Source organism: Odocoileus virginianus, chromosome 9, assembly GCF_023699985.2.
Source record: "Odocoileus virginianus isolate 20LAN1187 ecotype Illinois chromosome 9, Ovbor_1.2, whole genome shotgun sequence".
NCBI lineage: Eukaryota > Metazoa > Chordata > Mammalia > Artiodactyla > Cervidae > Odocoileus > Odocoileus virginianus.
This window is the reverse complement of record NC_069682.1, coordinates 53,620,718-53,647,462: the sequence shown is the minus strand read 5'-3', so window position 1 is coordinate 53,647,462 and position 26,745 is coordinate 53,620,718. Positions and strand designations below refer to the sequence as shown.

The window sequence follows — 26,745 nt, the reverse complement described above, 5'->3', positions numbered from 1 at the left end:
GGCCAGGGGGGAACGCCAGAACCCGGGACCCACAGCACGGAAACGGCCCCGGGGCTGAGCAGCAGTCAGATCCGGGGATGGAGGGAGCCGGAGAAGAGGAGTGAGGAGGCCGTGGAAGCAGGCTCTGCTGCCCTCCTGGAGGCCGGCAGCCTGCTGTGGCAGTGGAGGACCAGGCCACCCATAAAGGGAAGGGGTCAGGAGGTCGGGGCCCCCGCCTTAGAGGGCTCAGACCAGGCCCCAGCAGGAAGCAGCAGGCCTTCAGGGCCCAGGCCTGGCTCGGTTGTCCAAAGAGGGCCCTCAAGCAGGCCTCTCAGGCCTCTGGAGGGCAAACTGAGCCAGAGGCAGGCCTGAAAGCACGGCCCAGACGCGTGTGAGCCCAGTTAGACATAGGAGGTTCGGGCCCTAGGGGGTGTGAGAGACTGATGTGGTAGGGGGCTTCCGAGTCTCCCAGTCCAAAGCCGGATTGGCCAGTTAGACGCTTGTAGATCCAAGGTTGGATTGGGGAGGGGTCTCTGGGAAGTTGGCTAGCAACGCTAGGATTGGGGGGATTCAAGTGCTTAGAGATCGAAGGCTGGCCCTGGGTAGGGGGAGTCAGACAATTGGAAAGCCGAGGTGTTAGCTGGGGAGGGGTCTTTGCGCTCAGAGGAAGCACAGAGCAGCACCTGCTTGGCTGCAGGCCTGCGAAGGGGACCAGGCTAGGCCAAGAGTGAATAAACCTGGACTCTTAAGTGGGCAGGGGGCCCCTGAGCTGGGGGTCACAAAGGGTGAGACATGGCCACGAGGCGTTTAACCGACGCTTTCTTGTTGTTGCGGAATAATTCCATCCAAAACCGGCAGCTGTTAGCCGAGCAAGTGAGTAGTCACACCACCTCCAGCCCTCTGCATTCACGTAGCATTGCTGCGGTGAGTCTCCAGGCGGCCTCTCCGACACACGCCCTGTGTGCACTGCGGCTCTGCCTGTCTGTCTGTCTGTGTCTGTCTGTCTGTTTAAAAAAGAAGATAAGACTAGCATGGAAATGCGGGGTCTGTTGGCTGGGGTCCGCGAGCTTCGATAACCCTGGCTGGGGAAGAAGCATCTAGATCCTGCTCCACCTCTGCCTTGCACGCTCTCCTCACTTCCGCATCCCTCTTCGTCCTCCCCCTTCTACCCCCCCGGCTGTCCCCGCGCGACCGGCGCCTCCAATTTACATATGTTTTAGCACTGAGATTTGGAGGCTTTTTTTCCTGAAGCCTTTTTGTTCCGTTTTGTTTTAAGCGCCCCCCTCCTTCCCCCGTCCGCCCCCGCAGACAGCCTCACTTTGGTTCTGATGGTCGGTTTGCAGGCTGGCAGATCCAAATCCTTGCAAATGAACGATGCCCTCCCTAGAGAGGAAGGAGTTGGGTTTTTTTTTGGGGGGGGGGGGGGGGGCTGTTTTTTGTTTTTTGTTTTTTTTTAATGGTCTCGAAGCCCTCTGTGTGCCCGTGTTCCCTGTGAATAATTGCTTTGCTGTTTTTCATGGGGGTTCTTGTTTGTGAGGCTGTAAGGTGCTTGCTTCTTCGTTTTCTATTTCCCAAACAGGAAATTAAGCTTTTTCTTCCATAAGAACTTTTTAAAACGAACGTGGTGTGTATGTGAAAATTAACCCCCCAAATAGTCCACCGTTTTGATTTAATTAACCTGAACCTTTCTTTAGCCCAGCTGTAGAATCTCTTAGAGGGAGGACCTGGAAGGAAGACTGTTGTTTTCCTGTTTGTTTATGATAAAGGGCTACTTTCCCAGTGCAAACCTCAGTCTCCTGCTCTGTTGAACAAGGAAGTGGGTGCAGATGGTCTAAACAGGAGGGTGATGATGAGCCCTGGGTAGCCTAAATTGAAAAGATATGAAACTAATTTGTAAGGGGGGCTCCTGGCTGTAGACAGGTTGGGTTTGAATAGAAGCAGCATTGTGGGGAGAGTAAAATCACCCCAAGACTGGATTCTTGGGGATTATGCTTGACATAAGCAGTTTTGGGGCTCTGACACTTACTTCACCTGTTACAGACTATATTCCTTTTAAATTTTTTATGACTTGATCTAAATGCTTCACAAAAAAATTGGCCATCTGTCTTGATTATTGACAGAGCACCTACAAAGACAGTTTTTCCTTTTTGTTAATCACAAAAGGAAAATGTATTTGTCCATCTTGCTTATGTAGAAAAGCTGTTGTAAACTGTGTGAGCAGCTTTAGGAATAAAATCACGGTAAACTTAAATCAAAAAGCATATAAAACAGGGACTGACCGAGTGTGTGTAGGTTTTCAGTTACTTGAGAATTTGAAGATTTTTTACATTTGTAAACTGAAAAAAAAAAAAAAAAGGTAATATACTGAAGTAAGTGCAAAATTGAAAACAGGCTAATTCCAGCACTAATTTTGAAAAGAATGTCCTGAAATAAACTAAGAAATAGAGAGTAGAAATTCAGTGGGGAAAAAAATCCTCAATGAACCTTAGTTTTGCTAAGATTTAAAAATTGCATTTTCCTCAAATGGCTTGATTTTATGCTACCTTGTAGAAAGTAAAAAAACAACTAAAACTCATATTAATATTTCTAAAATATTAGTTTTTAACTGATTTTAAAACGTGTTTGCTTTAAAATTTTTAACCATATAAGGTTCAGAATACACTAAACCATAGGATAACGTGAGGCTTTTTTGTTGTTGTTAACCATTTGGTCAGACAGTTTAAAAACCTGATGTCTGAGCCGGCCTTTTTTTAAAGGTGCATCTCTAAATAAAACCTATTTTTTAAATGGATTTCTTAGGTAATTTTAAATATATATATATATATATAACTAAACCATATAATTAAAATATATAGCTCATGTGTACAAGTTGGAAAAATAGATATGTCAGAAAATGTACAGGTATATTTAGCTAACTGAGACATTTTCTTGAAAATAGATTTCTAAGTCAAACTGAAAATACATGCCTAATTCAGAACACTAAAAAATATTTTCTACCTAATATACCATTGAAAATGTTATGTATATTGGTTTGACTATTTAAAATCTTTCTCAGATCCTTATAAGAATAAGATCTTTTAAAATGTCCTTAAAAAAAAATCCTTGTAGTCAATTCAGATTATCTAAAAATAGATTTTGCAATTAAACAAACATGGTTTGCCTAACTTTAGAATTAAATAAGTCACATGTTTATATATTTTTTGTGTGCATTAAAAAACACATGGCATGTCATAGATTTCTGAAGTGTTTAGGGGTGAATTATTATATTTTCAGCTTGCTTGCAATTGATTCTACAGAAACCATTTCTACATTTACACACAGAAGCAAATATGGCAAGACAGCATGACTGCATAGAGGGTATAATATTTTCAGCTTTTCTTCAAGTTGAAAAAATGTTGTAAATATTTTGGGGAAAAAGCCATGTCTAACACAATTTTTTTAAACTTTATTAAATAATATTTTTAACTGCATATCTAGCTCATACAAATTTTAAAAACCTCGCTTCTGAGTTGTAAATTTCAAAATCTTGTAGCAAATCAAAGAAAATTAATGCTGTCAAATTTGACTGGTTTTAGGTGATATTAAGAAATTAATTAAAAGTCAATAAATGTGTTAGATTTATTAGTGAGATCTACTGAAATGTTTACTATTGAAATGTCCAGATATCACTTACTTTATATAGTTAATCACCACCCCCCCACACACAATAAAGGAAACAATAAGGCAGAGTGTTACTTACTAATTGTTAAGTCTCCTGATGAGTATTTCAGGGGAGGCTGTGCCATTTTACATACTTTTCTGGGTGCTTGAAAAAGCATAAATAAAAACTTAAAAAATAAATACCTGTCATGTTGAAAACACAAGTAAGACAAAATACAATTTGTATATATTTACTAAAACTCATGTAATTAAAAAAGAAATAACAAAGCTCTAGTGTATAACTTAATTAAAAAAATCATAAACTGAGATTTCTACTTTCTAGTTAGAAGAAAAGGCTGTAGAAGTTGATTTTGGGGTGGGCAGATTATCTCACAATTAGAAATAAACCACATCTAATTTTTTTTAAGCCTGAATTTTCACTTCATTTTGGGTGAAAGCAGTGGAAATTGATTGGAAAGTGGTGTTTGCGTGAATGTGCGTATGACACACCTCAAAACAAAGCTCACATAAAACTGTATATTCTTTAGAAAATTTAAACAGGCTTTTTTTTTTTTTTTTTTACATCCTTGTTGGAGGAAAAAACTGGAAGTTGGTGGTTGAGGGTGGTGCAGTTCATCGTGTGCACCTATAAATGCACACTAAAACAGGTTTTTGCATCCTTCAGGCAAATATGTCACAGCTAAGCAGGAATTGAAGGAGGATATGCAGTGACAAAACAAAGTCCGAAGGGCCGGAGGGGACCTAAAGGTCATTTGACCCAACATCCCCTCTGTGATAACCCCTCTGCCTGCTTGCCTTGACTGCCTTCTGTGATGGGGATAGGAAATTCCGGCAGGCATCACTCCCACCTCTCTCACTACCAAAGAGTCCTTGCGTCCGTGAACCCCATCTGTCAGCGTCCTGCATCCTGTGATCCCAGCCATGGCCCTGGCCCCTAGGGTCTCTGACACAGGAAGCCCCTTCCTTCTCCTGCAGGACAGATAACAGTGCAGCTTGCTTGTGCCCCGGACCTTTTTGTAACTCAGCAATCCTGGCTCAGGCAGGGAAGTTAAGTTTCTTGCCTATGCAAGAAGTCTAGTTTTCTGTTTTGTTTTTTTTTTTTCCCCGTGGGCATTTTAAAGTTCAGCGCCCAGAACTGAACAAAATTCTACTTAACTGTGTTCCCCATTGTGTTGATATTAGTAAAACTAATTGTGAAAGGCCAGGGGTTTGATATTTTTTTTTTTTTTTTTTTTTAGACTCCCAGCAAAGTGCAGCTGTTGCCATTTCCCATTCATTCTGCTTTGGCCTCAGTTTCAGATGCCCATCAAGGTTGTGCCTCAGGGCAGCATGAAATACAGGGAAGCGCACTGGACTCCAAACCTGGGAACTTAGGGCCAAGTCACACTCTGGCTGACTCAGAATGTAGGTCTCTGGGCAAGCTTTTAATCTCTTCTGACATCTTTTGCCTGATTTGTAAATTGAGGGTTTGAGTTAGGGGAGATTTCTAGTAAGTAGTCCTGTGGATTCAGCAGTGCTTTCTCAAATTCTCTTTTAATGCATTGTTTCTCCTAACCAAGCCTTGCAGTCTTAGCTTTAATTTGAAAAGGAGGAAATCATAGTCAACAGCATTGCCCTGTCCACCAGCCAGATGTTACCGCAAAAATCCTCAAAAGTGGCTCCAGCACTGTGGAGAAGTAGCTTTGACATTCCATCTGCCAAGTGCAGGTTTTAAGGCAACACCTCATTGAAAAAGTTACAGGCAGCTTAGCTTTAAGCAGCTTAGCTTTAGGAAGCTAAGAATTTATAGTGTTAAATAATCACTCAAAAAAAAAGAAAAACTATGTAAAGTCTTAAACGAATGACAGGTAGATGCTGGGTTGCTGTTCTGATCTGATGAGGTGTTGTGTGACCTATGTGATTGCCTTTCATCTCCTGAAAAAGATCTTATGAGGGGACTTGAGCTTCTTTGTCAGGGTTTACTGCCTAATCTATTCTCTGCTTTAAAATAATACACAATCTATAAATGGAAGCTGAACTTAATTGGTCTTAGATTAGTTTGAAAGTAGCACATTATTTTTAATAAAACACATGGTGTGTTTTGGGGGGGGGAGACTGAAGGTTAAATATCGTTATAAGAAATCTGAAGTCCTTCTTCAATCTTGACAGTGATACTAGCCCAAGATTTATTGAGTGCTGACTATGTGCCTGGCTTGGGGCTTGTCCTGCACTTGTAGCCTCACTTAGTCCTCACAGAGCTGTATCATACAGGTGCTGCTGTTTTTTTCTCTTGATACAGATCGGGAAACAGGTTTTAAGGAGTTAGGAAATTTGCTCAGTGGGGCCCACAGGGCGAGCCCGGGAGCTGGGGTAGGAACACAGGCAGGCCTGGCCCTGAGCCCTTGCTGCCCAACGGGCCACAGGAGTGCTGGCAGCTTTTCCCGGACATGTGCTGCAGGTCCCGGAGAAAGGAAGAACCCATTTAAAAGAATATATATATACACATATATACATATATGTATATTTTACTATAACATCTTTCTTTATCTCACTTTACAATCACGCCAGTCCATTTTAACTTGCACATTGAAGATTCTAAGTTTTAGTCCATGCCGAGTCAGTTGGAAAATTAGTCCCCTGTCTTTAGAATCCAAGTATGAAATCATTGTATATTTCTCTTTAGATCTATTTGCTTTTCTGTTTCTAAAGATTCCATTTGAGCAGAGAGGCTTACTTGAGAATAAGGGTACTCTGTTGGATGAAAGTGAAGCAAACTTTTATTTTGGCAGTAATGGAAATAAAGTAAATATCACTATAGCATAGACCTGTATTTCCAACTCATTTTGCTCAACTTTTCCAGACTTCCTGAGTAAACACAGATGGGTTTCCACTTATTTTTCAGTTTTATGTAGAAAGTTCTTTAGACTATAAATTCCACATGCTGCTTGGAGTTTTCAGTATTTGCTTGATTGCACGCCATTGGCAGGTCAGAAGCCTAGATTTAGACATTATAAAGATTTAGAAGGTGATGATGTGTAGTATCGTGTTTTTCTTTGGCTCTGTTTTGGTTTTTCCTGATGGTAATTCTAAATGTTTTAATTCAGGTCTTGACAAAGTTTCCTGGTGAATTGGTGGCAGGGGGAGTTTCAAAACCTGTTAATTTTAGTAGCAAAGTCGGAGGGATTGATGTGCTTCAAAAAGATAATCTCCTGAATCTAGTTCGTGATGTGGTAGTAGCTGCCTATCACTAGTAACTCCCTGAAGTGCTGGTAAAAGTAGAGAGACTGGAAGGTGGGGTAGAAAGAGGCCTAAACACCTGGGTCTGTCTGAATCTCAGCCCTGTGACTTTGGGGAAATGAATTTATATATTCTAAACTTGATTTTCTTATTTGTAAAAGAAAAAAAGAAAAATATACCCAAGATTCTGATTTCACCTCTTGTTAACTAATAATTGCAGAGACTGAGATCAGGCTGTGTGCTTCATTAATAATCCAAGAGGCCAGGCTCCTGTGCAGCAGAGATCTTAACCAGGGTTTGCAGTAATACTTTTCCAAAGATGAGACGCCAAGGAACCCCTGCAAAATGGGTAGATGTGCAGGTTGAGATACCGAATTAGGGGTTTTGCCTGTGTCTTGTATTATTAATAAAAGCACCTCAGTGCTTTCATGCTGAAAATGTTAGCTTTTTTTTAAAAAAAAAAAAGGTTTTTCTTTTATTAAAGTAAAAGGTAATTAAATGAGATTTGCATGTGACACCGTCTCCTCTATGAGCATCTTGTAGTACTGCTGTCGTGGCAGGGTATACACAGAAATACAATTCTCTGCTCATGGCAAACTGTAGAAGGAATGAAGGAGCCTTTCAGCTTCCTACAATGTCAGCTAATTGAATTTTTACACGGAGGAATGTTGTGTGGTTACACTGTTATTACTGTCACTGTTTAATAGTATTTTGGCTCTGATAGACCAGTTTCATTTGCACTATTAATTTTTAAATAAGGAAGTTATGTCTTTTTTATTTTCTAAATTTACTGCTCAGGATAAAAAAAAAATCAACACAGTTGATTATTGAAATTCACCACTAAGTATTTCAGTGATCAATACTGTTAAAGAAAAAAAGGACCTATTTGTTCAGATTATCTATCATTAGTAAAGATCTGTTTAGAAAATAGAGTTCCATGTTGATCGTAAAAAGATCCTTTCCTTTTAAATTGAAACTTAATCTTCTGCCTGCCGATGCTTCTTCCTTCCTGCTCCTCTTAAAAAAAAAAAAAACAAACCTCTCCTTTTGGTTTTGTTTTACTTTTTTTAATAATAGCCTTATAGTAACAGTGTGCCTCCTAGACTTATAATAATACATGCCAAGCAAATGGGGAGAGTTTTCCTTTTCTTGTACCACCTGTGTCTCTCCGGGGACAAGTGGTTTCTCGGCTTGCTTATTGCCACGGAGGAAGCCGTGTCTGCGGGATTTAATTTGCAGAGCCCTTACATATGTGGTCACTCAAATATCATCTGAATACGGCCATAGACAATTCTTGTGGGCTGTTCACGTTCTGATTTTGCTGCATTTGCAGCACTGATTTACACACTAAAATTTACTTTTATTTGACACAATGAAATTATGTTTTAGCTTTGCTCTCTTGTCTTCCTAAGGGAAATTTAGAATATTGTATATGCTATTTGACATTTATGAAATAGAAATACCATTATATTTTATTGCATTTAAAACAAGTATGTTTTATTTCTATTGTATTTTAACTTTTACAATTGTTTATTGTTTGATTCCTACCTCTTTTGCCAAAACAAGCACAGTAAATAAAAGTAAAAAACACAGTAAATTAAATACTGATATAGTTTTTTTTTTAAGGAAGAATTAGAAGGGGGAGATTTTTTTTTTAATCTTTTATTAGTAGATCTGTATTTTTAGTCAACTTTAGAGTTGCTTGAAATCTCAGTGTTTTCTCAACTGACCATCCCTTATCTGTCTGTCTGTCCCCATCCTTTGTTTGTTTGGTTTTTTCCCCCTGCTGTCCCTAACTGGATGGGCTGATGGCAACAACATATCTCTTCAGGAGCTGGATGAGGTATTGTGTTTTCAATATTTTTGAATGTCAGTGTATACAATTAATGCCTGTTTCTCTGAAATCTTTGGTCATATGTAAAATGCTAACAGAGTTTACACATATTTTAGCATTTGTCATGATTACTTCTTGTTGTGTTTTACGATTTAATCCTTGGGATTCATTTACTGTGTTTTCACACCAGGTGAATTGATGATTTAGAGAAGGGCTTGGTAACAGTATCTGCTACTCTTGGGAAAGTGTCTCAACTCTGGAGGCAGTAAAGGTTGAACACGTTCTCCCACTTAAAATCAGCCAGATTGTTTTCAGATGATGCACGAAGCTCCCTTGGTTCCCCAGGCTGTGCAGGGGGGTCGTGGGGGCGGGGGGGGGGGGGTGCAGGAGGACGTGCTGTCTGGCAGAAGCCCTCAGGAAGCCGGCCCCAGAGCCACCAGACCTGTTGAGCTGTCTGCTGAGGTGTCACCGGTACGGAGCGAGTGACCCTCGGGTCGTGCTGACTGACTAATGGTTACGTGGCCCCTTTCCTAGCAGCACGATTTTGGCCTTTTCATTACTTATTAGCAATTCTCCCGGAAGATGGAGAGGGTACGTGTTCACAGCACTTTATTCCAGTCGTGCTAATAAAGCGTGGAGGAAAAAAGAGATTGAACTGTGATGGTTGGTTTTGTGTTTTCTATTATCTGTTTCAGCCAGGAAGGGGTTGGAAATACTCTTCCTCAGGATATACATTTTTAAAAGGGCCCTTTTAAAATTGAGGGTGGGAGGGTGTCCCTGGTTTTTGTTTTAATTTAGAAGTATGGACTGTGAGGTGGGGTTAGGCCCACTGTCTTCAAAACCAGTGGGGTCCCTTACTTGTTGATAATAACTGCAGATGGGAAACAGCCTGAAGATCCTTCTCAGGGAGCTGGTTACATGAAGTGTATAGCCTCGCTTGTTCCTGTCTCAGGCCTACAGGGCAATGAGCTCCCAGATACACGGCCACGTGGGAAGAAGCCTGATTTTTAATGATGGATACTGCAATTCCCACTCTTTAAAAAAAAATTATTTATGTTTTAAGAAAAATAACTCACATTCAGGCTTGTGAGCACTTTTAAGAGATTTTTGAAAAGACACACAAGAAGCTGTTGACAATGGGCAACTTCCAGGAAGCCTGGGGTGGAAGGGAAACTGCCGACCGTTTTCTTAGGTCGGGCAAATAGTTTTAAACCATGCATGTCTGTTGCTTGAGTCATTAAGAACCAATTAGTATTGAAAACCAAACCCATCCACCTAGGAGTGGGTGCTGCCCTTACTGAGTGGTTTGGAAATGTGGGACCTGTGGCCCCCAAAAAGAAGTGTGCCCTGGTTGGGGGGGGGGCAGTGCTGGGGAAACAGCCACAGTGGCCTCAGTTTGAACACTTCTCCCACTCGGCTCTTCAGGGTCATCTTTGCTGAGGGCTCTGCTGTCTGAACCTATTTCCAGGCTCTCCTACTTCCTCTTCAGGCAGCAAGTTCCAGACGCTGGCTCCCCCCGCCCCACCCCAAGTTCTCTTTGCCGCATTCTGAAGCAGAGACCCAGAGTGGAGAGCCACCTTTCCGGCCACATGCCCGGAGGCCCAGCCTGTCCACTCTGGGGCTGCATGGCCCCTCAGCCCGCCACCCGCTCACTTCCCCTTCTTGTCCTTTGTCCAGAGTCAGCATATCAGTTATGGAGTGAATTGTACATGACATGTCTTATGTTTACTTCATTCATTCATTGCATTTATCGTTGACTCACACCCTAATTATGAGTGTGTGTTTATTACAACTGCGTGCTTGGTGCAGAGCAAGAAGCGGGGCCGTGTGTTGGGAACAGTGTCCAGAGTCCCAGCTTTGCCAGGGTGCAGTTGGGCTTTCAGTTACCCCCGACGTGGGTCCAATGGAGGCCATCCCTGTATCAGTGAGGCCCAAGCACACTGTCCTGACTGTGTCATGGTGGCCACATGGGTTTGTCATTTCTCCTTCTCAAGTCACCTTGAAAATCAGCTGCACCCTGGGGATGCCAGGCTCTGCTCTTCTCCAGAAACAAGTAAGGGGTGCTCCAGGAGAACCCCACCCCCATCACTCCCCTGCCCAGTGTCTGGCCTTAGACAGAGTGGTCTCCCAAAATGTTGGATTTTTTAATTCGTAGGAAGAATGATTTTTAAAATTACAAGATGTAAGCATCAGGTTCCCAAGCCACATAGCCTGGGAAGGGCAGGGTGAAGTGGCCGGAGCGCTGGCCAGCCAGCACGGGCAGGCTCCCTGGTCCCCCTGCTGGGGGCAGCATTGAGAAGGGGAGTCTCAGCCCCTTGGTATCCGTGTCTGAGGAACAGGGAGCCGTCTGTCGTTGGGCTGAAAGTCGGGGTTCAGACAAGTTGCTTCCTACTTTTTTTTTTTAAGTTTGTATATGAAAGTTGAGGGGGGAAAAGGAAGGTTAGTGAACCTAGCAACATTTTATCTGGGTGGTGCGTTGTCAGAATTTTTAATTCTGTATTTTTTGCACACGTAAAATAATGGCTGTCTTGAACATTTATTCTTTCATAATCAGAAAAGGTAAACACTATTTTAAAACGATCACAGATTAGAAGGAAAAATCTGTAGTGCTGATAGCCCCCAACTCTTTTATACAACGTGCTTCCTCACTCCCTCAAGGGAAGGAGGTTTCTTCAGCCTTAAACGTCTGTTAGCCATCCCAGCACAGTGAGTTGACTGCACCACGTACATGCCCACCTTGTCTCAGGTGGAAACCAGAGCCACCAGGCGGTCTTGGTCAACGTCCCTTCTGGACTTTCTAAATGTGTGTTGCTGCAAACGATCCAGAATTGTCAGTGTTGGTTCTTATTACCAGTGCATTATGACTGAACTTAGTTTATTATTTTTTTTTTTTAGATGAGTGTGCATGTGTGTGTGGATATATTTGACTTTTCTAATCTCTCCAGAGGCTTTGCATAGCCTTAATCTTATGGAACACTAAATCAGCCTTCTCGTAAAGGTCGGGTTTTATAAGAGGAGGAAGGCTGTATAGTTGGAACAGCAAGATTTATAAGACTGTGTTCGTGTGTGTGTGTGTGTGTGTGTGTGTGTGTGTGTGTGTTTTCTATCCATAGATCAAGCACTTGTCCATGCTGTCAGGTGTTCTTTAAAGGGACAGTTGTCAACGTCTGAAGTGGACCAAGGGCAGCGATAACTCTGATGAACTGAACAAGCAGCCTGTCGGCGTGCCATTGTGAGCAACCGTTGAAATTTTCCTGCATGGATGCAGTAGAGCTGGGTAGCTCTGGAGTGGGGTCACATGCCCTATAGTTCTTAGAGGACATGAGTTACAAATCACAGAGATAAGGATTCTTAAATTCGTAATTCTCATGAGTACAATTTTATATATTTTTTCTTATTTAAAGAACATGGAAAGATTTTTTTTTTTAACTTCAGAAGCGTTAAGTTCGCTAAGAAAAGCTTTAGTGACCATCATCGTCTCCTCACTGGGGGGACATGGAATGGAACAGCAGCAAGTAGAGGGAGTGGAAACAGGACAGCTTTTCAGGCCTGAGTTGACTTGGATAGCAGCTCGGAAATGGACATATTTTGGATCTTAAAAATGAGAAAACCTTGAAATGGGAAGTGACGTTTCTGAAGTTGAAAGGGTGATTGTTTTGCATTTAAAATGTATTTTTTTAATGTTCATATTCCCAGTTTTAATTGACAGCTACCTTCCATTAGATTTTCCCTTCCTAAAACAGCCTTTATTAAAAAATGGTACATACTGTGATACATATTACAAGCCAATTCTGATCAAATAAATGACACTTTTCTTTTAAGGCTGCTTTTCTTTATCATGATAAACTCTTGCTATAGATGATATCGTAAAGGGGACAAATTATTCCCTGTTTATAAATTTTTTAGTCTCAGAGAATCAGCTGTTCTGTCTCATTGGCACAATCCTGATACAACCTGTGGGAAAGCTGGGGCTGGCTAGCTGGGGAGTTATGCCTCCCCTTGGCCCTCAGCAAGCTTCCCTGAGACCCCTGAAGAGGGTGTGTGTGCGCACACTCTCTTATGTGCATTTTTGGGAGACACACATCTATTAGGTAAAACGAAATACTGCTTAAGAAAGAGTTGAATCCACTTCAACTGACTTCATATGTGAATTATAAAAATTTCTCACTTGTTTCAGAGAATTGATACCAGTTACTACTGTGCAGATAAACTTAGGTAAACACTGTCTCTGTATCTTTTTTTTGGTTTAGTGTATTTTGGTTAACAGTCACAACAGTACAAAATTGTGAGTTTAGAATCTCTTAATAAAACAAGTTACTACTATTATTTTACTGAGATTTGGTGCAATAGTAACGTGCAGTGTGTTAGATGATAAACTGGCACAGTGGAAATTCTATGACCCACAGGTGTCGCTTTGTGTGAACAGCTGGAGGTTTAAGTTCTGCTCCAGTTAGGCAGCAGCTCTGTGCCCAGTGCCTGCTGTCCAGCCAGCAGGTGCTGGGTGGTGGTCTGTGGTTGGTCACTTTTGGTTTGGTCATTGTGCCCACTCCAAGGTTGCACGGTTCTCAGTGGCTTTGGGGGGAGTTTTGAGGAATACACAGCTGTGTGTGGGGTGAGGGGCTGGATCTGCAGAGGCCAGTTTGTCCATGCCTCTGTGCTCAGCTGAGCCTATCCTGTGGTCCCTGTTGTCTCTGGTGGGAAATGGATCCGAGGACTGTGTCTTGTGTTGTTGTTGTTTGAAGGTGAGGGCTTGTTATCCTGATAACATTTTCTTAGCAAATTGCAGTTGTATTTCATGGGCCTGCCAAAGTGATTGGCAGCTGGTGGGGTGATTGGGGCTTCCGGAGTCAGTCAACCCAGGTTTTAATCTGTCACATAATAGCTTTGTGACCTTGGGCAAACTAGTTAACTTTTCTGGGTTTCAATTTCCTCATTTATAGATTGGAATAATAGCCCCTAGCTCACCTAGCTTGTGTGACGGTTAAAATAATAAAAGGAAGGTAAAATTCCTATTAGTGAACTCTTAAAAACAAACAAGGTGGCTGTGGTTGAGAATTACACAGCACAGACGCAGAGCCCCGATAGCGCAGGTGGGGTGACGCACCGTTTGTTCAGGACCTGAAACGGCACTGGCCCTGCAGGGTCCACGCCGCTGCGGAAGGCGCTGGGCCTGATCACGATTCAGATGCCGGGGAACACTGCTGGGGCGGCTGGTCCCTTCAGCGTGGGCATTGCGTCAGACGCGCCCCCTGAGCCAGCGGGGGCAGTGCCTCCCCCGCTGTGACAGAGCTGGACGCAAGACTCCAATGTGCTTTTAGGAATTTTGCTGTAATCTCCCTGTTCCGGGTTTGGGGCTTGTTGCTTGAAGAATTCTTTTGATTTAGGCTTTTCCTTATGTGATTTTTTTTTTTTTAACCCCCTTCATCCGAGGATGTTAAAAATTTTGCCTTGTTCCTTTATTGTTAGGGGAAAAAAAAACAGTATTTGCTGAATGAGTGAAAAAATAAATTTAGATAAATGCAGGGAGGGGTGAAGAAAAGCAATATACATTCTCTACCCAGTTCTGCAGTGTGATTTAGAAAATGTACAAAGTCCTACCTGTAGCAGACTTTTATATGCTGTTTTCCATTATTTTCTGATCATCATTTGTATCTTTTGAAACTGGCATTTCTAAATTCTGAACTCTGGAGGGGTACCTCAAGATCCTTTCAGCTGTTCACTGCCTCCAGGCAATAGAACAGTTTAACCACACCAAACCTGTGATTTCCCTCCCATTCTTAAAAGCTTTCTAAGGCAGTGTATTACATAGGTAAAATAAACAAGTACTATGGAGATCATTTGAAAATAAGGGAAAATGCTACCTGTGGACATTTAACCAAAGAAAGGGAATGAGTGTAAGATTGCCTTGAGATGTTAAGGATTGCTTTTGCCAAATGGTAGATAACTTGCTGGCTGTTTTAGGCAGCTCTTCCACGCATTTTAACACCTGGTTAATGATCTTGTGACTAAGATACCTGGATCAGCCCTATTTACGAAATAAGCTAAGTGTCTGTAAGTAAACCTTGAAATGTTTTTGTTCATTCCATTTACAGCCTAGAATGTTTTCTTTTTTAACGTGTCTGATCAAATGAATTGCTGAGTTTCATGCCATCCCGTCATAGTACAATACAAAGGTTTTTCTTTTAAGGGTCTCTTGTTGACTTTTTCATGACATTTCCAAAGCCAGATCAAGTCAAATTCATATTCACAAGTATGTCCAAGGAAATTAAGAAGTGGTACGTGGAAAGATAGGAAAACAGTTCCATATCCTAGCAGTATCAAAAGCAAGTTTGTAACCCAGGCAAGTGCATTTGCTCCTCTATTTCTGTGTCTTAGTGAGCGACGTTTAAAATGGAGTAAGAGTGTGCTTGTCTGGACTGAATTTGAATAATTTTTTAATGTCCCTTTATTTCTTTGTAGCTCGCTGATGATCGCATGGCTCTGGTGTCAGGCATTAGCTTAGACCCAGAAGCCGCAATTGGTGTGACAAAGCGGTCCCCTCCTAAATGGGTGGATGGAGTGGATGAAGTAAGTGGAATGTTTGTTTCACACTCTTATTTATTGAGGTAATTATAACATGTTTTAAAATATCTGCCATAAAGATTGATTGGCTACATTTGAATGCATGTCCTTTTAAGTGTGTTAGCTTTAGAATTATTCAGGTCACACACCACAAGAAAGGTGTGTGTGTCTGTGGGATGCTTGTGATTTTGGTTTTAGTAGTAACTGGTGGCTCAGTGGTAAAGAATCCTCTTGCCAATGCAGGAGACTCAGGTTTGATCCCTGGGTCGGGAAAATACCCTGGAGAAGGAAATGGATACCCACTCCAGTGTTCTTTCCTGGGAAATCCCATGGACAGTGGAGCCTGACACGCTACAGTCCATGAGGTCGCATAAGAGTTGGACATGTCTTAGTGACTAAACAACAGCTGAATTACAGAAAGAAACTGAAGAACTGTGTAACCAGGAAGAGTGGTATTTGAATGTCTGGTGGTTTGAATTAAAGGTTGCTCAGTCAACGATGAGTTGGTTGAAGACTGAGCTCTGTACTCTTGAGTGTAGCTGGTTGTCTCAGAGGCAGACAGACACCTGGAGGGAGAGTGGAGCTCTGGGATTTCATTTGTTTAGATACAGTATGATGTTGGGCGGATTAAACAGAAGATGAAGGAGTTAGCCAGCCTTCATGACCAGCACTTAAACCGACCTACCCTGGATGACAGCAGTGAGCAGGAGCATGCCATCGAGATAACCACACAGGAGATCACACAGGTGAGGGGGGAAGGGGTCCTCAGGTGGGAACTTGGTCTCCCGCCCTCCTCACCCTCTCAAAAGCCAGGCCACGGTACAGTGCTAAATGAGTCCTAGAGTTTCGCTTCCCAGGTTGAAGTTCACAGAGGGATCCAGGAGGCCCTGAGCTCCTCCAGGTTTCAGCATCTGCACTCCTTTTCCTGCGGGAGTGGGGACTGTTTTTTGATTGTTCTTAAGTACTACTGTGGATTGATATGAAAATTAAGTTCAGAGCATTATTGAGTTCAATCATTTGATTTTAAGATGTGTAACTTCTATTGTATACTAGTGTGCAAATTTTTTTCTTGTTTTTTTTTTTTTTTTAAAAAAAGGGTAGTTGTAATTGAACAGATGGGGAGCCGTTGCCCAGACTGAATCTCTTAATATCCCAGAGAACCTCAGCCTCCTGGAAGTGTCTCTTGTAAAATGTTAAACTTGAGTAATTTTAAAATAACGAGACTCAGGACTTCACTGATGGTTCAGTGGTTAAAAATCCGCCTTGCAACGCAGGGGACATGGTTTCCATCCCTGTTTGGGGGAGCTGAGATCCCACATGCCCCCTTGCCAAAAAAAAAAAAAAAAAAACATAAAGCAGGAACAGTATTGTAACAAATTCAATAAAGCCTTTTTAAAAAGATACTTTAAAAATCTTAAAAAGCAGTGTGACTAGTGTGTAAACAAGCAGTTACATTTTTCATTTGTTTACACCTCCTGGGTTGCTGCTGCACAGAGATGGGGCATGGTGGGTGGGGAAGCCCTGGGGTGTTAAGAGCTTTTGGGTCCTGGCTTTTAGCAATTAACAGTAGCATGATTCTCATTTAACTCCTCAGACCCCGGTGTTCTTATCTGTAAAGTGGAAATGATGATAATAATACCTAGTTAAGGTGGCTGTCGGGATTAAATGAGAAGGCTGTGAGGAGCAATGCACATGGCATGTGCACACACAGCATCTGTTCGAGTCTGGCTCAGCTCCGACTTCCTGGCGATCCTCAGCGCCAACCTGTGCGGCCAGAGCCGCTGTGTGTCTCACTCTGGCATGCAGGCATTTCGGGGCCCCCGGCCCACTGTGAGCGCCCCCTGTCCTCCCAGCTCTTCCATAGGTGTCAGCGTGCGGTACAGGCGCTGCCCAGCCGGGCCCGCCGGGCCTGCTCGGAGCAGGAGGAGCGGCTCCTCCGAAACGTGGTGGCCTCGCTGGCCCAGGCCCTGCAGGAGCTGTCCACCAGCTTCCGGCACGCACAGTCCGGCTACCTCCGACGTGAGTGTCCACCCGCACCAGGCTCTTGAGTGACGAGCGTCCCAGCGCTCGGGGCACGGGGCAGCTCTGTGTCTCTGGCCTCCTCTTCTGCTCGTTCTCTGTTTTGTCCTTTGCCTTGGCATATCCTCCTACCGCACGGGGGAGAAAGTAGCTCCTCCTGCCCCCGGTGGGAGCCACATCCAGACTGAGGCCACCCCATGGGGCATTGACAGTCCTCCTATAAAAAAACAAAAGAGAAACTTACCCTTGTCAAGTTTAAAGTATTCGAAAATCAATCTAGCATATTTTAGAAGCTTATCATTTTCTAGGTGTTAGGCTTGTGGGAGCTGCTGATAAATGGATAAAAATAGTTGGAATCATGTTGAAGCTTCATATTTGCCTATCTGTCTGAACACCTTACCTGGGAATAGTTAAAGCAGACACATTCTCTCCCAGCCTCGCTTCCTTCCCAAATAGTGCGAAGTCAGGTTTCAGCTACATCCTCATTTAGAGCACCCATAAACTGGTTTTTTCTGTATTGCCATTGTAATCAAATCAATGATATCCCCTTAGGCTCCCCCAAAAGCTACTTCTCCGTGCTGACAGCTGGCATATTTGTATTTGTGCTTTCAGTTTACTACTTCTAAAATTTTATTAGGGCCACTTGGAATTCTTACCAGAGATACTTTTAGAGAGAAATACTTAATTTTTTAATGCTTTTTAACAGCAGTTAAATGTTTCTGCTTCACTTAGAGAGTCTCAGATGATTATGTTACATTGTCATTTACCTGGCATCCAGTGAATTGTTCACATTTGCAGTGTGATTTCTGTCCTAAGTAACCCTGAATGCTTGCCTGCTGTTGCATGGTTGTGGTCCTTTACTGTCCCCCACCTCTGGAGGTGAGCAGGGCTGCTTCTAAAGTGGCTAAGAATGTCTCCATTTTGACTGTTGAGTTTTACTCTAGATACCCCCTTTTAATGGTGGAACAGTAACCAGGATGGTTTACGTATTCAAGTAAAGTGAATTCCTGTCCACGATAGGCATGAAGAATCGAGAGGAAAGATCCCAGCATTTTTTTGCTACATCAGTACCGCTGATGGACGATGGCGAGGATAATACTCTGTATGACCGGGTATGTGTCGGGGCCACGGACCCGCCCGCTGCGCATGTGCGCTCCGCTCTGTTCCCTTCTCTTAGCGGACCTTTATCTTCCCTGAGATGCAGATGGATCGGCACTGCGCGGTGTGCACATCCATCAAGTGCTTTGCAGCTGGTGGGAGAACAGTCATGGGGGCCATACTGTTTCTTCCTTTCCAAAGACTGCAGGGAGACCCTGTTAGCTGCCTTCCAGAACCTTTTGGAAAGCAGTCTGCACACCCCACTCCCAGAAGAACCCTGAGACGTGCGGGCTTCTCCCTGGTGCTCTTGCCACTTGGACCTGGGGCAGCTGCAGACAAGAGGTTCTCTGTGTCCCCCGCTTTGGCTGGTGATGCTTTAGAGCCCCCTGATTCAGGGAGATCAGATCTTTCTTGTTAGGGAAAAATAAGTGCTTGTGTGTTATATGCTCTATAGAAATAGTTTCAGATTTTGTTTTCTTATAAGTTATATGTAAAATGGCACGCCATCACTTTCTTGGGAAGAATTCTGATGTGCACATTTTGTCCTCTTTGTCTGGCTAGGGTTTTACAGACGAGCAGCTAGTGCTGGTGGAGCAGAACACGCTGCTGGTGGAGGAGCGGGAGCGGGAGATCCGCCAGATCGTGCAGTCCATATCCGACCTGAACGAGATATTCAGGGACCTGGGAGCCATGATCGTAGAACAGGTGTGTGTGTTTACCTGCCTCGTCAGTGGGCTCTCCTGCCTTGATACCTCATTCTTCCCCAGGCTTTTCGATTCTGCACTTTTGTCAGGAAAGCAGTTGGAACCCATTCCTTCTGTGTATATACAATGTGTGTGCGCAATCGTGTCCGACTCTTGGTGACCCCATGGACTGTAGCCCGCCAGGCCCCTCTATCCATGGGATTCTCCCAGGCAAGAATACTGGAGTGGGTTGCCGTTTCCCAGGGAATTTTCCCGACTCACTATGTATGTGTGTATGTATATATGTGTACAAATTATATACAGACTCTTGTCATGCCCCATAAAAACACTAATAAACTATTTCTTAGATGAGAAACAGGTGTCCGTGACAGTGCTCACATTCTCTGCCTCCATCCCAGGGCTGCTCCCAGGAGCACCTGATGCCGGGGGCCTGGCTGGCTCTGTCCACGCTCAGCGGTGATTCTGACGATGGATAAGTTTTCCCATCTAATTTTGGCAGGTTATTGTGTAACAGCAACTGGAACCACTAGCCCTCAAGTAGAATTAGATTGTTTGTTCACTGTTACAATCTGATTAGGGTGTTTTATTATCTTGCCAGTGGGGATTTGGGTCCTGATCCCCCGAAACCAGCTGCAGACTGGAGCAGACGAGGCTGTGGAAGATCTAGTTAAGTTAATTACTCCCGGGGCTCTCACGGAACTGCTCGTGCTGCCGTCTCTCCCGACGCAGCACACTTCTGTTCAGAGCCCCCTCCTTCCATGGAGCCTGGTGTTCCCTTCTTCCTGTTTGAACTCAGCAATTAAAAAATTACAAGCAAAACTTTCCTGGAGGCGAATGTGTGATTTTACATGGTGTGTTGGAGCTAATTGTGTTTGCTCTGACCCATGGAGGCGCGTGGAGATGTTCAGACATGATAGTCAGTTTCCAGACCTCGTTCTAATCAGTCCTGGCTTAACTGGCCTTCTCTGCTTCCTTGAACCTGCGAGTTTAAGCCACAGATGGGCACAGAAGCAAGCCCTTCACCACTCAGAGCTTGTTTCCACTGAACCATGTATTTCTTAAAGCCCCAGTAAGCCTGAATATGGAGTATCCTGTAGTGGCCAAATCCAAGAAAGAAACCTCAATTTGTCAGTATTTTCTTCTCGTGAGCTGGGCTTCCCTGCAGCTGACGGCAGCACTCTGCCACCCAGCACCTCACTCTGCTTGGTGATGGACTCCAGAGCTGACAGGGTGTCCCTTTACCCCACAGTCAAGCAGGACAGATAATCCCGTGGATGACGATGCCTGCAATCTGCATCTCTCATTTCTGAAGCTCCATTTTCCCAGTTGCGCTTGTTGATTGTCTGTGACTGTCATTTATCACCCAGGGTACTGTCCTTGATAGAATCGACTATAATGTTGAGCAGTCCTGTATCAAAACTGAAGACGGCTTGAAACAGCTCCACAAGGTAATGGCATATTTTTCAGTGGCTGAGAATTTGAAGAATTGTTTTCCCATATCAAGAATTCATACGAGGCTTGTCTTTTGTCTTAACTGTCCCCGGCACTTTCCTCTGTCATCAGCTCTAGATGGGGCTGTGAAAATGCAGCCTGTCATGTTATTCAGAGCCCACCATGTGGGCTGTGGCCATTTGCCTGAAGTTAGTGAATCCCGGTGCACCCCACATGCAGAGTTGAAGTTGCTGAGAACCCCCTTCTGTGACAGCAAACTCTGAAAGAGTCGTGGTTTTCTTCCTTTTAGAAAATATTTTACTCCTTGGCTAGGCCCTCTTGTTTTAGGGAATCGATCGAGTGGGTATTTGTTAACATCCGTGTTGCGCATTCTGTCTGCTGGTAGCTGCTGACTCAGACCTCCCTTGTTGTGATACTTTTCTGATGAATTGCTGGTGGGGATTCATTCTGGAGAAGATAAAAATCTAATTTTCTCTTTTAATTACCACAGTATATCTGTGTACCACCTTGAGGAGAGAGTAGTCTGTTGAAGTGAGAGTATTAGCTTTCTCATTCTTTGCTAATAATCTGATGGCTGTCTCTGGAATGTTTTTCATGATGTTTGTTAAAAATAAATGGAAAACATCTTTAAAAATCTTGTAATCAACCATGAGAAACACATATGTACACTGCTGCGTGACTCTTATATATAATAGGGTGCATGTTTTCTTTAGAAGGAATGAAATACTTCACAGATGAAGTAAATTCTGTCCATCCCCTCATGGACAGCGGTACTCTTAGCCATGTGTAATGGTGATATTCTCGATTCACTAATGTACTTCTCTATCATCTCTCTGAGACCAGTCACTTCCTGTGGTAGAGGTGACCGCATCTGACCGCGGTGTCAGGTTTACGGAAGGTGAGGCCTCGCACAGGTCTGACCAGAAACGCTCACCTTCCTCTTCTGTATGCTTGTTACCATGTGCAGGGTGGTAGTGGGTGGGACGCCAGCAGACACTGAGAAAGAGGAGGTCTGCCTTGTGGACACAGGAGGCTTTTTAATTTTTTAAGCATTCGGTTCATTTGGTTGCCGCATTTTATGTGTTAAAAATGTGAAAGCTAACTTTAGTTTCTCACTCGGTAATATCTGGGCCTTCATATGCTGTTGAATTATGCATCACTTTTGAAGTTTCTTAAATAAAAACTAGCAAAACATGTTTTGTAATTCAACAGAGATAAAGGGGAAAAGCTTTCTCTGCGGGGGTGTACATATCCAGTGGGAACTTAAAAATTTGTTTAAGGTTCGACTTTATAAATCATTTTGAGAGGTTTTAAATAAGTATATCACCTGGTGTCAGTTTCAGTGGTGATTACTGACTACAAGAGTGAGCACGTACTGTCCTCTCTCGGGCTTGGCTGGCCTTTGCCTTGGCGGTTGGCTCATCTGAGGCTGGTGGGGGCCTTGGAGTCACTTCTTCCGGGCCAGGCTCTCCAGACAGGTGAACGTGTCCTGAGGTTTCCTCCTGTGGATGAGTGGCTCCTGGAGGATGGGAGGGCTCACTTAGGACACAGAACTGCTGGTCAGAAGGTTGGTGGGGATGGGGAAGTGGGCACGGGAGGCTGGGCCTTCCGAGCACGCGCTGCCCTCAAGCTATCTCCTCCTTCCTTTCACTTTCATCTTTGCCCTCACCTTTGCCGTGAGGCGGTGCTGCCTACAGGAGTGTGGGGAATGTGCTCTCCCCATGTGCTCAGGGATACTTTCGCTACTGTCTCCTCCCCTCTCCTTTCCCTGGGTCACGTTCCGGCACGATAGGCGTGTGTCGCTAGACACACAGGATGACTCATCTCAGGTGGTTTCTTTCTGCACCTGACCCCATGGGGCAACTTTCCTGTTTCTGTTGGGTTGGTCAAAAAGTCTGTCTGGGTTTTCCTATAGCATCTTACGGAAAAACCTGAATTAACTTTTTTGTCCAACTCAGTACTTCCAAGGATGAATTTCTTCTTGTTTGCAGACTCAGAAGAGGTAGAAGAGCTTTTCTGGGGCCCTCAATTCTCTCCTTTCTGGCTGGGGTAACTGGAGCCAGAAGTTTGACTTCTCAATGAAGGAGCTGTGCGTACCTTCAGAGAACCGTGTCTGGAAGCAAGAGGCTTCCGTAGAAAGACTGGGTCCTTGTGGTTGGTGGAGGGGGATGTGAGGAGAGGTGGGCTGTGTGGAGCTGAAGGCAGAGCCTTGGACTCCTCCCGTGGCCCTCAGGTGATGGTGGATTCCCAGCAGGTGATTTGTGAAGCCTATAGGTAGGGAACTCGGGGGCCATGGGAGTCGACTGGACCCTAGGAGTTAATAGCAACAATTGTGCTGGTGAAGCCGGTGGCAGAGGTGTCAGGTGTGCGGGTACAGCCAGAAGCTAGGACTAGAAACAAGCCAGACTTGATTTTGGAGAGAATGACGACCTTTTCTCCCTCCTCTTTCTGTAGGCAGAGCAGTATCAAAAGAAGAATCGGAAGATGCTTGTGATTTTAATATTACTTGTCATCATCATTGTCCTCATTGTTGTCCTCGTCGGCGTGAAGTCTCACTGAGCAGCGTCGGGTTGGTGTGTGCGGCACGTGGCCCCGGGTACAAGGCCCGGCGCCCGTGGGCTCTGGCAGAGGTACGGCCCCGGCCTAGCCGGGGCAGTGGCGGCCCCATGGACTCCTCGGCCCGGTCGTGCTCACGCGAGGGGAAGGGGCATCTGTTCTCCTTCATTGTCGAGATGTGAAGGACCTTGGATACTGCTGCGGAATAGAGATGAGTTCTCACTTCAGTGATTTTTTTTTTTTTTAAGAAAGAAAATATCAGTTGAATGTTTACAGGCCTCCTCACGCTGTTTGATGTATCATACCTGTATATGCTCTTTTTTTTTTCTAAGCAATCATGTTTGAGCAGCATGTTAAAAGAATTTTTGGAAAAATTTTTTTAAACCATCTGGTTTTTAAGAAATTTGGTACCAGAAATTTATGCGTAGAGGCAAAAATGCCTCTTCATCTTTGTCTATATATTTTCCAGTTGAAAACAAACTGAGAAATCCTTTAAGAATTTATAATCCGTTCCCCATTAACTTAATTTAACTTTTCCATCACTGTTAATGATCAGAGTAACAAAGTGTGAAAAATAAGAAACCATCATCGATGTTAATTAACACATTTAGATGGGCCAGTTAAAACAGCTTCATAAGTTTAAATTAATTGTAAATGGAGTATTCCTCATCTCAGATTTGTGCACTGCATTTTCTCCTGTAAACCGAAAGGGGTTACTAAGCAGAACCACCCAAATGCAAAAGTTGATGATTTGAAAGAACCTCACATCAAAAAGGCGCTCGGCAGTGTCGAAGAGTCACCAGAGGTGGTCGGTGTGTCCCCGTGCCCGTCCCCAGCCATCCTTGCTCAGTCCGTTACTTATATAATAACTGCATAAAGACCTGTTCAAGCTAGACCCCACTTAATGGACTGTGAATTTACACAGAGGCCATTTTAAATGGGTCACCCCATTTAGGATTAGTGGGTCTCAAATTATTAACCAAACATGACTCCATTTCAAAGTAAAATATTCCCCCAGTGGTTTGATTTATTGGCCCTTCCATTGCCATTGAACATGCCCAGAAGGTAGGCATATTCCTGCCATTTGTGAAAATCTTGGCTCAGAAAACCCCTCATTTGTGTGAGCATGAATCTGTTCTCCAAAGCAGGACTTTGTGGTTCACTTACCTATTATCAATATGGTGCTCAAACATATTCCTGGACCTGTGGAGTAATGTGGAAAGTGATGATAACTTTGAAACCTGAAGTTGTTCATGTTTTAATGGGTCTCGAGACACCAGTATAGTTTTTTTTAATGGTCTTTGTGTCATTTTTGATGGCTTTCCATTGTTTTTACCTCTTGTAAAATGTTTTAAAAGAGCATGACCTCATTAAGTGTGCTATGTTTTATTTGGACCAGTCACATAACCTGTCTCTCTAGAATTGACTTTGAAGTTATTTCCAGAAATTTAAACTCAAACCCTGAGATTCAAGTTGTCCAAACAGGTCATGTGCTTAAAACCCAGACACTGCCCAGCCTTTCTGTCCCAAGTGGTTCATGAAGCTGGACAGTCCCTGGTTCCCTGTTCCTGACGTGGGCATGGGGTGATCTAAAGGCGTCCCTGGCATATCGGGAAGTAGCGTGGCATTCCCTGACAGCTACTTACTAGGGAGGAAGGCTGGGAATAAGGTCCAGCCCCTCCTCAGTTGCCCTTGAAGTGGGGGCTTCCTTGGTCCTTGAGAGCAGCTGTAGGCTCTTTAGCCTCAGTGGTTTTGAGCTCAGGGAGTCAAGCTGCTCCCAGGATGGGGTCTGTCCAGATGAGGGGCTCCCCTCCTAGACAGCCTGGAGTGGTTGGTGTTAAGGGTTATTGTGGGAGCTTTTCCAGTGCTCAGGCTCACTGACCCTCTAAGGAACGTAATCCTTTAAGAAAGGATCACTATTTATTTGTATTTATTTTTAGTGAACAGGGTGATGAGTTGGATTTTTTTACCCAATTCCTTTGGGTAAAATAATGAATCTGACTAGGGATGGCTTGAAGGATCCTGTGTGGGATCCCAACGGCTGCCCCCTCTGACTGGATCCCCGGCAGCACCAGCTGAAGCCCAGCCATCTGCTGCCATCACCGTGTCCCCAGGCCAGCAGCAGCTGGAGCACGTGCTCCAACTTGCCAGGCTCCACGAAACTCTGTCTTGTTCTGTTGAGCCTCCTCTTGGGGACAGGTCAGCAGCACTGCAGGCTGGAGGGGGAAGTTAGCAATTAGTGTCCTGGCACCTGAGGGTCCTCCTCTCTTTCCTCGTCTCACCTGTGGCTCTGGTGGCAAAGGTGGCCCCTCCCGGCTCTGCCCTCACCGCCGGGAGGGCACCTCCAGGCTCAGCCTGGACCCCTGCCCTCAGTGACGTGGCCTGCGTGGCTCTGTTGACCAGGGCTGGAGGGGGGACCCGTAGACGTTGCCTGTCAGGTCCCTGGAGCTCCTGATCTTTCCTGAGATGGGAACTGAGCACTACTGTCTCTTGTTCTATTAATTTGGGGTGGGGGGAGGTGCTGACTTGCCGACCCTGGGCGTGAAGCCGTGTTCATCTCTAACGAATTTACCGCAGTCTCTGCTAATTGAGAGAGCATTATTTATTTGTTTTGACACAAGTGCTTTCAGTGTTTTATCCTAGCTAATGGCTTCTTAAAGGTAATAAAAACCTTCCAACCTAATTGGTCAGATAAGACTTTTGTGTGTGTGTGTGCTTAAATAAAGCAATTAGTGAAGCGCTTCTATCCAAAACAACTTTTTTTTTTGTCCTTTTTAGAAAACTAATTTACTGTTACTGGAAACTTTTTGTACAATAAAGCAATCATGCAGATTCAAGAACACTCTGTTATCCTAGTGGTAATTTTAATGATGGGCTGCCTGTTTTCCTCAAGTGCGTCTGTGTTTTGGGGGAGCCTGGCCTGCTATGTGACTGTTGGGGACCAATGACTGTTGTGTGCTGAGGCCTTTGCCTCAGTGTTGGGGAGTCTGTCTGTCTGATGAATGCTTTCAAGGGGATCCATCAGTATGCTCCCCACTGTCCCATGGACAGGAGCCTGGTGGGTTGCAGTCCATGGGGTCACAAAGTGTCAGACATGATTGAGTGACTAACACTTTGACTTTCATACAAAAATGTCAGATAATTACATTTCTTAGAAAATGTATGCTTTAGGCACACACGGAGAAGCACTGGAGGTCTTTAAGGAAAACTGTAGTTACGTGTGCCTTGTTGAGAAGTAATTCTTACACACAGGCTCCCAGAAACTTGAACTTCTTTGACATTCTCCTGCCCTGCTACTCTGAAATTTTCAGGGATAGTGTTTGCCAGTAGTACTCAAAGCCAGGACTGTATTTCTTCTCAAAGGTCAGGATGGTTCTGTGTTAACTCAATGCTAACTCTCACCCATGTGTGCCTGGTGGGAGGTGCCCCTGGGGGATGGGGTGCACCAGGCATCTGTCTTTGGGTACACCCCAGGGTCTGTCCACACGAATGTGTGAGCTGATTGCGGGTGGGTCCCCTGGGCCCACTGGGCTTTCAGGCCTTGGAGGTTGCCCCCTGCTCGGAGCAGTGCCGTATCTTCAGAGCCCATTGAACGATGTGAAAGAAACCACCACCTCTTCCTGTGCGCTCACCTTGTTTCTGGACCAGAACTCCAGCCCCCAGCTT

The 26,745-nt window shown here is 44.2% G+C and overlaps 1 protein-coding gene across 5 annotated transcripts; it reads left to right on the top strand.

Annotated features, from left to right (window-relative positions):
- STX16 (syntaxin 16) lies at positions 1–25,921 on the top strand. 5 transcript variants are annotated; one of them, XM_020905189.2, is made up of 9 exons: positions 1–852; positions 8,687–8,698; positions 15,149–15,256; positions 15,856–15,996; positions 17,104–17,269; positions 18,290–18,381; positions 18,929–19,072; positions 20,439–20,519; positions 22,978–25,921. In XM_020905189.2, the coding sequence occupies exons 1-9, from the start codon at positions 772–774 to the stop codon at positions 23,080–23,082; spliced, it is 930 nt and encodes a 309-aa protein (XP_020760848.1). In that variant the 5' UTR covers positions 1–771; the 3' UTR covers positions 23,083–25,921. The 5 variants fall into 5 exon arrangements, with proteins under 5 accessions (XP_020760848.1, XP_020760847.1, XP_020760849.1 ...); XM_020905188.2 differs by lacking the exon at positions 8,687–8,698 and having other exon boundaries at positions 1–903; XM_020905190.2 differs by lacking the exon at positions 8,687–8,698 and having other exon boundaries at positions 2–852.
- The last annotated feature ends 824 nt before the right edge of the window (positions 25,922–26,745 follow it).

Bases quoted from the DNA above. Each gene is read 5' to 3' on its own strand.
- STX16 (XM_020905188.2), top strand. From the start codon at position 772: ATGGCCACGAGGCGTTTAACCGACGCTTTCTTGTTGTTGCGGAATAAT. The intron at 15,257-15,855 runs GTAAGTGGAATG...TCATTTGTTTAG, and splicing joins GGGTGGATGGAGTGGATGAA to ATACAGTATGATGTTGGGCG. The intron at 19,073-20,438 runs GTGTGTGTGTTT...TTTATCACCCAG, and splicing joins GAGCCATGATCGTAGAACAG to GGTACTGTCCTTGATAGAAT.